The sequence below is a fragment of the Epinephelus fuscoguttatus genome, linkage group LG2, assembly GCF_011397635.1.
Source record: "Epinephelus fuscoguttatus linkage group LG2, E.fuscoguttatus.final_Chr_v1".
Taxonomy (NCBI): Eukaryota; Metazoa; Chordata; class Actinopteri; order Perciformes; family Serranidae; genus Epinephelus; species Epinephelus fuscoguttatus.
The window spans coordinates 13204451-13217610 of NC_064753.1; the positions used below are offsets into that span (position 1 = coordinate 13204451).

At 41.1% G+C, this 13160-nt stretch overlaps 1 protein-coding gene across 1 annotated transcript in view; it reads left to right on the forward strand.

Annotated features, from left to right (window-relative positions):
• sv2ba (synaptic vesicle glycoprotein 2Ba) overlaps positions 1-5060 on the forward strand; it is a 38221-nt gene extending 33161 nt beyond the window's left edge. The window contains exons 9-14 of the mRNA XM_049592720.1: positions 77-165; positions 466-630; positions 709-842; positions 1143-1343; positions 1434-1593; positions 3671-5060. Coding sequence (XP_049448677.1) covers positions 77-165; positions 466-630; positions 709-842; positions 1143-1343; positions 1434-1593; positions 3671-3854 — 933 coding nt within the window. The 3' untranslated portion in view covers positions 3855-5060. The remainder of the gene's footprint in view (positions 1-76; positions 166-465; positions 631-708; positions 843-1142; positions 1344-1433; positions 1594-3670) is intronic.
• Positions 5061-13160: the final 8100 nt, after the last annotated feature.

A 13160-nucleotide genomic window follows, 5' to 3' on the forward strand; every position in this document is an offset into this window, starting at 1 on the left:
TGCTAAACTGGATATGTTTTCACCCCTGTTTTCCTGCAGACTTTATATCTCAGCTGTCTGTCTGTCTCTCTTCCAGGTGATGGCTAACATCATGTCACTGTCAGCCCCAGAGCTCAGACTGCAAGGCCTCTTCCTGGTTATTGTCTGGTTCTGCTTGGCATTCAGGTAGCAACAACTTTATTTAGTCTGTACACCCACGCTGAGATTTAAAGCGAAAACATCCCAATAGAATACACATATACATCCCTACTGGTTGGAATTCAAATCATGCATTTTTGGAATATTTTGAAAGTGGATATTCATAAACTTCACCCAGGCAGAGCTATCTGAAGACAGAGAGAATGTCACTGCTAATATTAAAGGCCCAAATCACTTTATATATTCACCTTGCCCTGTGATCATTTCTAGCTATGCAGATCATTGTCTTTTCTAATGCTCAAGTTTCTATATTTCTGTGTGTATCAGCTACCACGGGTTGGGAGTGTGGTTCCCTGACATGATCAAATACATGCAGTATGAGGAGTACGAGTCCAAGGTCAGAGTGTTCCACCGGGAACGGGTCGAACGTTTCCACTTCAACTTCTCTCTGGTCAACCAGATCCACCGCGAGGGAGAGTACATTCATGACAAGTAAGTTTCCTCGTCACAACTCACAAACTGTTCATGCTACTGCCTAGATATTATTAATAATTTATTTTTTTCATTTAGGTTTGCCAACATTGAGATTAAGTCTGTAAAGTTTGAGGATTCTCTGTTTGAAAACTGCTACTTTGAGGATGTCAGGTCAACCAACACCTTCTTTGAGAACTGCACCATCAAAAACACCGTCTTCTATAACACAGGTATTATGCCAAATTAGCAATGAATTATTAATAGAATATATAATATATAAATAAATGTCATTTTTTACAGCACTTTTATGCTCCCTGCTCCTTAAAGTCTAGGGCTCAATAAACTCAACTAATTAGTGCTATAAGATATATATTCAATCATTACCGCTGCCCTTAAACAGTCATCTTAGTCAAAGCATTAACACTTTGCAATATGTTTATCCTGTAGTATTAAGAGGAGAAAACTTCTGTTTACAATATAAAATATAAACCAAAAGCTGTTAGCACTGCGTCCTTCTCTGTCCTCTCCAGACCTCTGGCATGAAAAGTTCAAAGACTGTCGAATGGAGAACACCACCTTCCTCCATCCGAAAAAAGGCTGCCATCTGAACTTCCAGGAGGAGAATGACATCGTTATCTACATGGTCAGCTTCCTGGGCAGTTTGGCTGTGTTGCCGGGCAACATCATCTCAGCATTGTTCATGGACAAGATAGGAAGAATCCGAATAATAGGTGAGATCAGCAGAGAGTGTAAATAGGTGGAATTTCTGTGTAGTTTTGCCCAACCTGTTTCAGTGCATCATCATCTAATTGTCTTCCTAGGTGGTTCTATGTTGGCGTCGTCTGCCTGCACTTTCCTGTTACTGCTAAGCTTCAGTCAAGGAGCTGTTATATGTTGGCAGTGTCTCTTCTATGGCGCCAGCGTGGCGGCCTGGAACGGACTGGAGGTCATTTCTGTGGAACTATACCCCTCCTCTAAAAGGTACAGTCCAACTCTGTTACACTGGTAATACCACATTCATCTTAATTCATTGTTCCAATTAACTGTTCGCTAAACCCCTCATCCAAACAGTTTATGTCCAATCATAGCTTAACAACCGTAGCTAAGCATGGCAGTTCTCTCTGGCTTTGAATTTGTCCTGGCTAAGTGTTTTGCATGGGGCTGTAGTAAAGCTGGGCATGCATTTCTGAACCAGTTTTTGAGCCGCATGACTTATTTAAGAGTTCGGCCAAATTTCACCTTCAATGGGCACCGTTTGCAAGCGGGGAGCGAGGACTGATCTTGGCATTATGGCATTTTTCTCACTGCGCCTGCACAAAGTGGCAAATAAAGCACCTCAAAGTGCAATGGCAACAACATGCATCATGTGGATGGAAAATATAAAAGCCAGGTTGGTCAAGCTGTGGCAATAGCATACGACCTTATCGGATGTTTCCTTTTCCTCCAAACACAACTGATATGAAGGAGAGAAACGCTGGTGATAATGCATTGCTATGAACTGTACTGGTGTAATGTTGCAAACCTACACTAGAAACAAACTTCTACCTGCCTCACAGCTTTCAAATGAATCTTTATTGACAATTGTCAATAGCCAGAATGGTCCGTACGGGCCAACAGGCTGTTTTATCTTTCATTTTGCATGTAGAGTGTGAGCACCAGGACCCCAGGAAGTGCACGAGACTTTGAAGCCAATTTGACATCCTGGCTAAACTGCGGAACTAAAACTTTGGGCCAGTTGTATAATGTCCTCGGGTCCAACAAGCCTTTTTCCATTCAATGGATAAATTTCTTGGAGTGTCACAACTGATGTGAAACCCTAGAAGAGCCGCAAGTATGAATCATTTTATCCAAATTACAGTTAGCCCTGAAGTCCCTTGTGCAAATGTTCTGTGGGCCCAGTGGTGCTGAAGATCCAGGCAATTTAATACCCAGGAACTGGAATGAATGGGACTCTGCCTCCAACCCTGTATCCAGTTCTCTTTATACATTCATGGCGAGCACTCAGGTTGCTGCTTGATGATTGGACCATACAGTGTGAGCACAAAAATCTCTGGCTTTGACTTTATATGACAGACAATGTATTTGTACAGTAAGAGTTGGAATTGAATAACATTTCTAAAAGGGGCACTAATCGTTCAGCGTATGCTCAGCTTAAGAGAGACAAGTGGTATTTAAGTAGTAGTGATGTCTTTTTTACCTTTCCAAACCAAATACACAAGAGAAAATGGATAAGGAATGTATTTAATGGTGTCTTTATCTGTTGTAATATAAGTTGCCAATGTGAGCATGCCCAGCTAACTACCTTCCAACCTACAGTATTGATGTATTGTTACTTTCAAAGCCAAGCAGGATGTTGCTTGCTAACCACGTTATTCTGTGGGGTTGCATTAGGACTGAAACATCCACTGTGTCAAACTCAAGACGCTGCTACATCAAAGTGGAAGCTAACATTAGTAGCTCTGTCCTCCACTGACACATTACTGGGATGAATGTAACATTTGTTAAATTCATCAGTTTGTTTTTCTACTGTAAGCAAACAGGGTTATGGGTGTTAACTAGCTAGCCTGCTAACTACAGATGCGACAGCATTTTCTCCAGTGGAATCAATGGTTGTTATAAGCCTGTTCACTTTCATATGAAATCAAAGACCAATTGTTTCAGAAATGACAGTTTAGATTGGTAAAAATCTTCTTATTTTATCATTGTAAACTGCATGACAAGAATAGAAACAGTAACTAAGGGGGATGAGATTTATGAACTGTCTATTTAACACCTCTTTTAAAAGCTAAATGCCTTAAAAAGTATGGTCCAACTCTAAGTTCTTGCACCAAAAGTAGAGACCAATTCTGTCTCCAAGCTAAGAATTGAAAAAGAAAATCTCAATCAACCGGACAAAGGCAATGAGTCATCTGATATGATAACTTCATTCTTTCTTCTATAATCTTTTTTATTCATGAGTCACAGAGCAATTCACTCTCAGCAACAAAAAGAGATACACTGTCAAAACATATCCAATTCATCAGTCAGTCACGTAATCTCTGTCTTTGTGATTCTGCAGAGGGACAGCGTTCGGTATCCTGAATGGGATCTGTAAGTTTGCTGCCATCCTTGCATCCTTCATCTTTGCCGCCTTCATCGGCATCACTAAGATTATCCCTATCTTCCTGGCCTTCGCCGCCCTCGTCTGTGGAGGTCTGGTAGCTCTCAAGCTGCCCGAAACCCGGGAGAAAATCCTCTCTTGAAAAGCCAAACTCCTGCAGCTTCCAGGCCTCAGCCGCGGTATAGCTCTGGGGAAAGCTTTTTGGGAGTGAATCATCTTAAACTTTACTGGAAAGACAAAGAAGAGAGGCCGTGCTGCACTAGCTGTGTTTATGAGCTCTAATTAAAAGTGTTGAAAACCTGTCTGGTTGCCTACGTGAACCTGTGGTTGCTTTTATTCCCTCTGTAAGCTCCTCAGGCTGCCCAGCGTTTCTGTCACATCATATAAAACTATTGTTTGTTAATTTCCCTTTTATCATTTACTACCCCTCCTCTTCTAACACACATACACAGACACACACAATTTAGCAGCATTTGTTTTGTTTGAGATTTGTGTAAAAGAAAGATTAATATAAGATGAAAATATGTCTGTACTTGAAAGGTGATGTAGTTCATGTTACCATGTTGTGCTTTGATTTCATTCCCTGTTGGAATAAAAGGAAAGAGGGAGGACTTGTAATCATAATAACTTGAACTGGATTTGAATCCTGTTGTATTCATGCGGAGGCTCAACAGCAATATTACTGCTGGTGTTGTTATTTTATTCGCCCAGTCTTTATTCATTCTGCTCTGTCCCATGGTGTATAGTCTCATCTTTAGTTCACATGTTGATGCTTGGTTCGATCTCTCTAGACATAAACCTGGATTGACCATTTTATTAAATGTAGGAGGTATTTGTTTTTTATCATTTCTCCCAGCTGATCCAAATCCAACCCAAATAGCCGACTGGATTCTCCTCCTGTTTGCCCTTTTGTCTTCGACTGAGACGTCCTGTCTGTACTTAACTGTAGAGCTGTGTTCTGTAGGTGGTGATAACGTAGAGTCTTATCTGTCACATTTTGCCATGACAACGTGTAAGGAATTGTTTCTTTGTTTGTTTATTGATTTACTTTCTCGTCCTTTTTTTTCTAAAAAGGAGAATGATACAAAACTGTGAAATTAGATGTTTTGATATGATGCTCTCATTTTAATGTTCTGATGAAGAACAGTTTTACAGAACCTGCTGCATTTCTGACGATGTGTGTCAAGATTTCTAAGGAGCATGTTACTTTTTTTTGGCATGATTGACTGTGTGTGTGCGTGTGTGTGGGCGGTTGTTATCCACGTCTGTGAATTTACACAATAGTCTGACTACCAATACTATATCTGTTGTTGTACATACTGTAGACCTGTGTATATTAGTTGTAAAATAGTAGCTCCATCATGACTTGAATAAAGCTGAAGGCTTATGATCCAGTGTCCTGAATAATAATTGATCCTGAATGTGTAATGAATTCTAAAACAAGTTATGCACTTGTATGAGTGTTATAACCCTTTTCCACCAACATCAGCGCATGTACACAGGTTTTTTAAACACAGGGAAACCTGTTAAAAATAGGTGATAGACTCCTTTCCCTTTGATGGGAGATTAGAGACGTGTACACGACTCTGCTGCAGGTGAGTGTGCCTTTTTTTTCTTTTTGGTGGACTGTCACGGTTGATGTCACGGACAGGCTAGAAAACAGGTTCATAAACAGCAGAAAGCAGCATGGAGGCCAGTGAAATGTGACAGTGGTTACTTCTTTTTATATATCCCTGGCTTAATTTGTCAATGTTTCACTGCTGCTTGCACAACACAAACAGTATTCTGGGGTGGCATGTCATTGCATCTCTGGAAAAGGAACTAAAATCAGTGCGTTCACTCCGACGTTGTATTTCCTCCAGTGCAGATTAAGCTGGAGCTGATTTATACCTGTGTCTATTTCCACTGTGAAAAGCTGTGGATGGTACCAATGGAACTGTTCCATACCTTCCCCATTTTTGGTACCCCCTCTGTGGGGGTCCCTAGCACACAGATCTGGTACTAAAAGGTGGAGCTGTGAACACTGCAGTCCATTGACTGTTCAATAGCAGATGGTCACTCTGCTCAGCGCTGAGTTGTGGCTGGTTTTGAAACTCATGTAACCACTGTTCAAACCAATGGTTGGTTTTATTAGTAAACTGTAACTATAAAATGAAAGGATGTTTTGCTGCCTCTAGCAGCAGCTGGAGTCAGAAAAAATGACTTAACTAACAGGGCTCACTGCGGGCAAGTTTTAAGGTGGAAGATTTACTTGTAATGTTACTCAATGAATGAGTTGACGACGTAAATTAATCAACACACCTTAAATTTCTCTGACAACTTTGACCATCACTTTAGTTTTTATATGACATACACTTTTAGTAATTAGCAGATCTTCAAGTTTCATATTTTTAAATATCCCATGGAGAGAGACTCTCACTGCAGCCTGTTCTATTTTGTTCAGAAAATGTCAGCATGCAGCTTCGTTCTGTGGACAATAACTGGGGTGCAGACTTCAATCTGTGTCTACAGTAATGAGGAAATACAGTAGCCCTTTTTAAACAGGAATTGTGCAAATTTGCAGGAAAGCCCAATCATTCTTTCAGCATTGGCAGTATAAAAACAAACTCGGGGAGTGCAGCAAAATGCTGCCTACCTACTTTTTTTTATACAGAATGCGCCTTTCTCGGGGCAATGGGGGGCGGCGTGAACAAGTAACACAATGTGTAGCTCAGCGTGTGACGTAAACAGTGATGTACTCCGAGGGAAGCCACGGCTGGTCAGTCCTTCGGCAATTCTCTCGTAAGTCGGCCCGTTCTTCACCGTCCCTGTCATCTGATGGTTAATGGCCTCTTCATTTGCGAGGGCAAGGAGGGCGCGCAATTCCTTGTCTCCCCAGTTGCTCATTTTTACAGTGTCTGTCAGGTTTGTGTTTCCCTCTTGCTACTAGCTGCTCACTAATTCCTGCTATCAGCTGCTTCCTGTTTATCCACCGCCAGTGGCTCGCACGTTCAGCGTCATCAACAGCTCCTCCCACAAGTCTTCAACAGTCCCTCCCATTGAAGAAGGGCGCCTCGGTCTGTTTAAACTAAAAGGTTCCGCCAATATGACTACCCTATGAGCACCTTGGATCAACTCGCCAATCCGGCTCTGTGTGTCTAAACACTCGCAGCTTGCCGGCAAAACGGCCCAACATTCGTGGAAAATCTGGCAGTGTTAAAGGGGCTAGTGAGTGCTGCACAGAGCAGTGAGTGACAACAACCCCGCCCACATTTAAGAGTACTGTTTGCAGTGGAAACACTAGGGTCTAGGTACCATGTGTGAAGCGTGTGCTTGATGGAAATGGGGCTTTTTTTTTTTTTGACCTGGGTATGAATGCCAATTGTAACCTTCCCATTACTTATAAAAGCCAGATGAGTCGTAGTAGGTTTTTTGGTAAAGGGGTTTTATAGAATTTCAAATTTGACTAAGCACTTAACTATTTGGGGAAATACGAGAGTTAAATGAGAGGATTACGAACACTCTCAACATGAGAAGTGATATCAGTTACCTCATCTTGTTCAAGAAAGTGAATAAGCTCATATCCCAAAATGTTGACCCTTTCCTTTTGATGTTGTCTGACAACTGTGCACCTAACAGATATGCATCACTTATGAAATACAGTCACAGAGGATGAATTTTCATTGTTGTACTCGTGAAATTTAATTGAACAATTTCAGGGTGGATTAAGCAAAAAACATTCCTCTTAAATTAACAGTGTGTAAGATTGAGAGGGATTTAGTGGTATCTAGTGGTGAGGACTGTAGATTACAGCCAGCTGAAACATCCTTCAGTGTTCATTATACAGGAGATTTTTGCCGGGAGCTGAATTATCCACAGAGGTCTCTTCCTCTCCAAAACAACACACGGGGTGATTTAAATCAGTAAAAACACTAAATAAAGCAGTTTCATGTGACAAATCAGTGTTTCTCCACGTTGTTTGGCATGTCAGAGACAGGCTGCTAGCCCAGCACCTGGTAATGTGTGCTCACCATTTTTCTTTGATAACTTAGGATCCAGAATTTTAGGAGATTTTTTAACAGGAATTATCTGCAGAGGTGTCTTACTTTCCAAAACCAATGGACCCAATGATTTAAACTAGTAAAAATACTGAATTGTGGAGTCGCAGAAGGCTTTCTAACTTTGGCGGCCAATGTGAAATTGCGAATAGCCCAATCTAGAGCCAGTATTCGGTTTGTCCATTCTGGGCCACCATAGAAACATGGCAGTGAATGTGGCCATCTCCAGAAACAAGGACCAGCTTCCTATGTAAAAAAACAACAATTCTTATTTTCAGGTGATTACACACAGACAAAAAAAAACACATGTATTATATTCTATGTCTGCCAATATATCCCCACACTGGACCTTTAAAGCGGTTGAACAGATGAAAACATGCTCTCAAAAGAAAAAGAAAAGTTCGGCTGTAATATTCATGATGTAAAACTCACAAATACAGTTGGAAAGTTTTAAAATTTACAGCGTCAGAGTATAGAGTATATCAGCATTGCAGTGTTGCACTGTCTGTGTCAGCAGAGGGAGAAGAACCTTGAAATCTTTGTTCTGTTCTGTCATGTAAAAATAATTTTGTTTTGTCAAGTCAAATCCGTTCTCCAACATGTTATATTTCAGGCCTGGTAGCAGTGAGTGGGAGCTGAATATAACTGTTCCCATGTCAGTGGCAGCTGTGTGTCGGGGGGTAGGCGAGGAGGGCTTGTAAAAACATGGCAGCACACAAGTGTGAGCAAGTGCCATTAGTAGGAGGATGTGTTTACTCTGGCTGAGGTGTGAAAGACACTCTGCTGATCTGTCCACCAGGTTTATCTGGATGTCAGACTAGAGGGCAGCAAACAGAACACACACTGGAACTAATGATTTAATATGATGTAGTTTGACCGCAGAGATTTGGCTCATTAACGTAATATTAGATTTAGGTTTGTATACTCAAGGTGGTCTGGAGTAATGAAATATTATCAACACACCCAACAAGTCAACACTCAGTCCTTCCTCTCTACTTTCTGTTTCACCAATTACATTTTTGTCAGGTGATTGTGTAAAGTTTTTCTGTTGAATGTTATGTTGCGAATGTCACCCTCTTACAACTAGAGGAAATTTACTGTCCACCTCTGGCTGACCCCTCCGGCTCCAGCGATGTTTCACACCAAGGGTGCAGAATGTATCCCCCTCACCTGCTACCTCACTCACTGACATGCATACCACACAAGTTTAAGAAAAACTTGTCACACTCAACTTAAAGTGTATTTTTATCTGCCTGTGTTTTAAGTAAGTGAGTGAGTCTTAATTATCTTCATCATTTTTATCATTCCGATAATGTGACTTCATCTCATCGCCAAAAAGTCTACTGTGATGTCATAGTACAAGGAACCACAGGGCACATTTTGGGAAATATGATTGTTTTGGGAAACATCTTCATGTCCATGATGCCCCATGATTGTCTTTCACATGTGCAGTAGTGAACCAACTGTTGTGTGAGCAGATATAAATGGATTACAAATGAAAAGGAAACACCAACATAGTGTCCTGATGTCATGGGCGGATCATGAGACAATGGGGCCTGGAGCACAGATATGAAAAAGGCCCCACCACTTCTCCTACATTTGTGTCTCCTTGTGGTTATTTTGGCCCTTTTTGTAGTTCCTTTGCAACTGTTCGTGGTCATTTTGAGTCTCTTCCTGGTCGGTATGCATTCATTTGAGTGACATTTTGCAGGTGAAGACAAGGGGGGGCCCTCACACTTTGGGCCCCTAGGCTATGCCCTGTAGGCCTGTTCAGAAATCCACCCATGCTTGGAAGCTTTTTGCCCTTTGTTTAACTCATTTATTCATTTCTAATTTCTTCTTCAATAACATAATTATAACAACTGGAAGCATTTTGTGTTCTTGAATATTAACCAAAAAATATAGTTTATTATTTATCCTCAAGGATGAAAATTTTTCCACATTAAGTGCACAAATAAATTAGACATACGAAATTATACAAAAATCATACAAAGGAGTCACAGACATGGATTGGCATTCTACACACCACATACTGGATACTCTTGTACAGCTAAAACAAGATTACTTATATAAAGCTTGTGCGGTTATGGGAACAAAGCTCTTGATAAAATGGACCTTTCTGCACATGGGTAGCTGATACCTGTGTCCAGAAACAAAGGGGGGTGAAGTTCTGGTGGAGAGGATGATCTGGATCCTTTGTGACTGTGAGTGCTTTTCAGATCAGGGATGAGGTGACACAATAGGACAGGTCTTGGGGACCAAAGCAGCATGTTCCAATAGATTATTCCTCCATGCTGTGGCTATGATCTTTTATTCTTTGCTGTGTCACCGTTTACCGTGGCACCAACATGTCCCCACAGCTACCATTGAAATGATATCTAATCTGATTTTATTCCAAGCAGAGGGAGCACACTGGAGGTCGTGGTGGGGTTGATGCACTCAGGAGGGCCCAGACAGGTGGCAGGCAGCCCAACCTCAGAGCCTGCTGTGGGTGTGTCGTCCACCCAGAGGTGCCAAACTCCCAGTCAGGCTCCCACAGCCTCGCCTTGGTCAGGGTGACTGGCAGGGTCACAGTGTGGGTTCAACCCCAGTTCACCCTGCCCTCAGCCTGACATAACACACATCTTACAATTATTTTGTTTAGGGTGTCTTATATTTTATCTTTTTCCACCTCACCACCCCTCACTGTTCAACCTAGTTTTCATTATTTAGGCTCCCTGGAGCTGGCAGGGCTTCAGTGTTCCGGTCAAAGGAACTAAAAAAGGCTCCAAGCTGAAGGACACCCTCTATGAAAACCAGACAAATTCAGCATTTTGGACCCTTTTGTGTTTCATGTTTTTGTTTCACAGAGTATTTTTTTTTTTTAGTTATCTGCATTGCTGCAAGCCATTTCTCCATCAGGGATGATAAAACCCTTCATACCGAGCCAACTACAAAGTGCTGCTGTTTTCATGGAAACTGAACTGTGAAAAATCAGAACTGTCCACTGTGTTGAATATAGATGAGATTTATGTCAGGAGTGATGTTACAATGATTTAATAAACAACATAGATTGATAAATAACACAGACAAATTGCCTCATGGTTCAAAAAAGCAGCTGCATGCACTCAGAGCGGTTGGGGAGAAACAAAGTGAAAAGCATAACTTCACTGACTCAGCACTCACCCACACATTATTTAAGGAAGAACTGAAAACTTGGGCTGGTGGTTATATTGATTTTCTCTAAAATTCAAAATATCCCATCTCTATATGTTCTAATTTGACCAACTAAGCACTTTAGTTCAATATTGTCCATGTCAAATATCTCAGTGTGCTCCTGCAAAGCAACAAAAGATGGAACATCACCATTTCTGAGTTCAAATGCATCACTCTTTCTAAATAGATTTGATGCTAAAAATAAAACCTGGTGAAACACAGGGAAACACAGGGAGAAGAGGGGTGAGATGGGGACAGAGAGAGGGTAGCAGTGGCAGTATTTTCCAGCGTTCCTGGTTCTCACAGCTGAGGTGTGAAGTGACACCTCCAGACTCATCAGTTCTCATCAGCGTGAAACCATCACACCTCTGCTTTAACTGGATAATACACCTCATTAAGCTTCATTATAAACGTATTTACATTTACATTTCAACCATGTAGGACACAGGTTTCTATCCAGAAGCACATACAACAGGAGCAGCATCAACAGTAGCAATGGAGGAAGCTTCACTCCCAAGATCAAGATAAAGGCAGTGAAGGGCTCAGAGATCACAGTCTGACTGGCTGTGACAATAAAATGATCATGTTGGTGAGAAGTGCTGGGATATAAAGTGAAGGAGATCAAGTGAAGGGCACAACACACTGATGTCAGGTTCAAGGTTGGAGTGAGGTGAGGAGGAAGAAGCATGAGAAGGCAGTTTCACCCTACAAAGAGGACATGAATCATCTCTGCTCTCTTGCAGCAATAATGAGAAATCTCCTGACTTCTCAGACACGGACATAATGATATATATTTTAACCCCAGCCTCTTCAGTGCTTTGGTTTGCCTGCTTATGAACACTTAAAAATAATCTAAAAGTCATTTATGTTGTGTCTCAGGCACAAAGCATGCTGCATTGACGCAGAGCCCACACCATAACCTACGCCATAGCCTGACGTGCACCTCCCCAGAAATAACTACACTTTGCTGCGATGCAGACCTCCTGTCTAATTTTGTAAACCAAAACCATTTCCCTCAGTGGAAATGAAGCTTTTACTTACTGTTAGTTCACAGAGAAGAAACGTGAATTGTGAAGACAATAATGCCTCCACAAAATAGCATTTTAAGTTTTGTGTGATTTATCCTGGCTTCATATGGGTAGAGGAAATCTCTGCTAATTGCTAGGCTAATTAAGACAATGTAAAATGGCATACACTTGTGCTAATAATGTTAGCATGTTGTATTTGTTTGGAAAACGTGTTTGGTCTAAGACATATATTTTGTCGGTGAACCTTGTGAGTAGTAATGGAGCCCAATTTTGTAATGTTACCTTTGTTTAATGTTGCTGTTGTCCTGAGTATTATATAAGTAGAGCTAATCTCTGCTAATCGCTAGGCTAATTTATACAATGTATAATGCCATAGGCTTGTGCTAATATCATTAGCATGTTGTATTTGTGAGGAAAAGTTTTTGTCTGTGAATCTTGCAAGTTTTAATGAAGCCAATTTGTGTACTTGTAAATGAGACTGTCTCAACTAAGTCATGTTTAATGTGTGTTTTCGGTGTGTTTTGAATCAACTAAATACAAAGCACAAGTATGAATGCTCGCTACAGCATAGGCTCTGTATAGAGCTGACACACAAGTATAAATCAGCCTCACGCTTACACATTCTTGCTAAAACTGGGTGTCAATCTTTTGCCCAGTCAGTGGCAGGTGTAAAGTAAAATATCTTGGCCCTTTATATCAGCAGCCTGATAAAGCCTTCAACACAAGAGTGACAAACCTTGAATGACAACCCGCATTAGCTTTCCTGCTCAAGTCTTCTTTTTCTCTCACTTATTTACAAACATGTTGAACAAGCTGACATTCACCAGTGAAAAGTGCACTGCTAATCTAGCTAGATAGCTGGCGCATTAGCTGCCCAGATGCAGCTCGTTTAGAAGCAGTATATAAACGTACCTGCAAATGGCACTTACATGGTCCTTACTCTTTAATAGCTCTAACAACACACTATCTTACCTTAAATTGTAAGCTACAGTCAATTTTGTTTGCTTTTTCTCTCCTTTCACATTAGCTGTCAGTCATACACAGCTGTGCCTCTCCTGTACAGCTCTATTAGTCTTTGTATCTTGATGTCAGTGAAATTCTTGTTCTCTAATCCATAATAACGTTGCTGCAAATAATAAATGATGAGCTACATATCAACAGGACAGCAGGAGGATGTTAACAATGTAT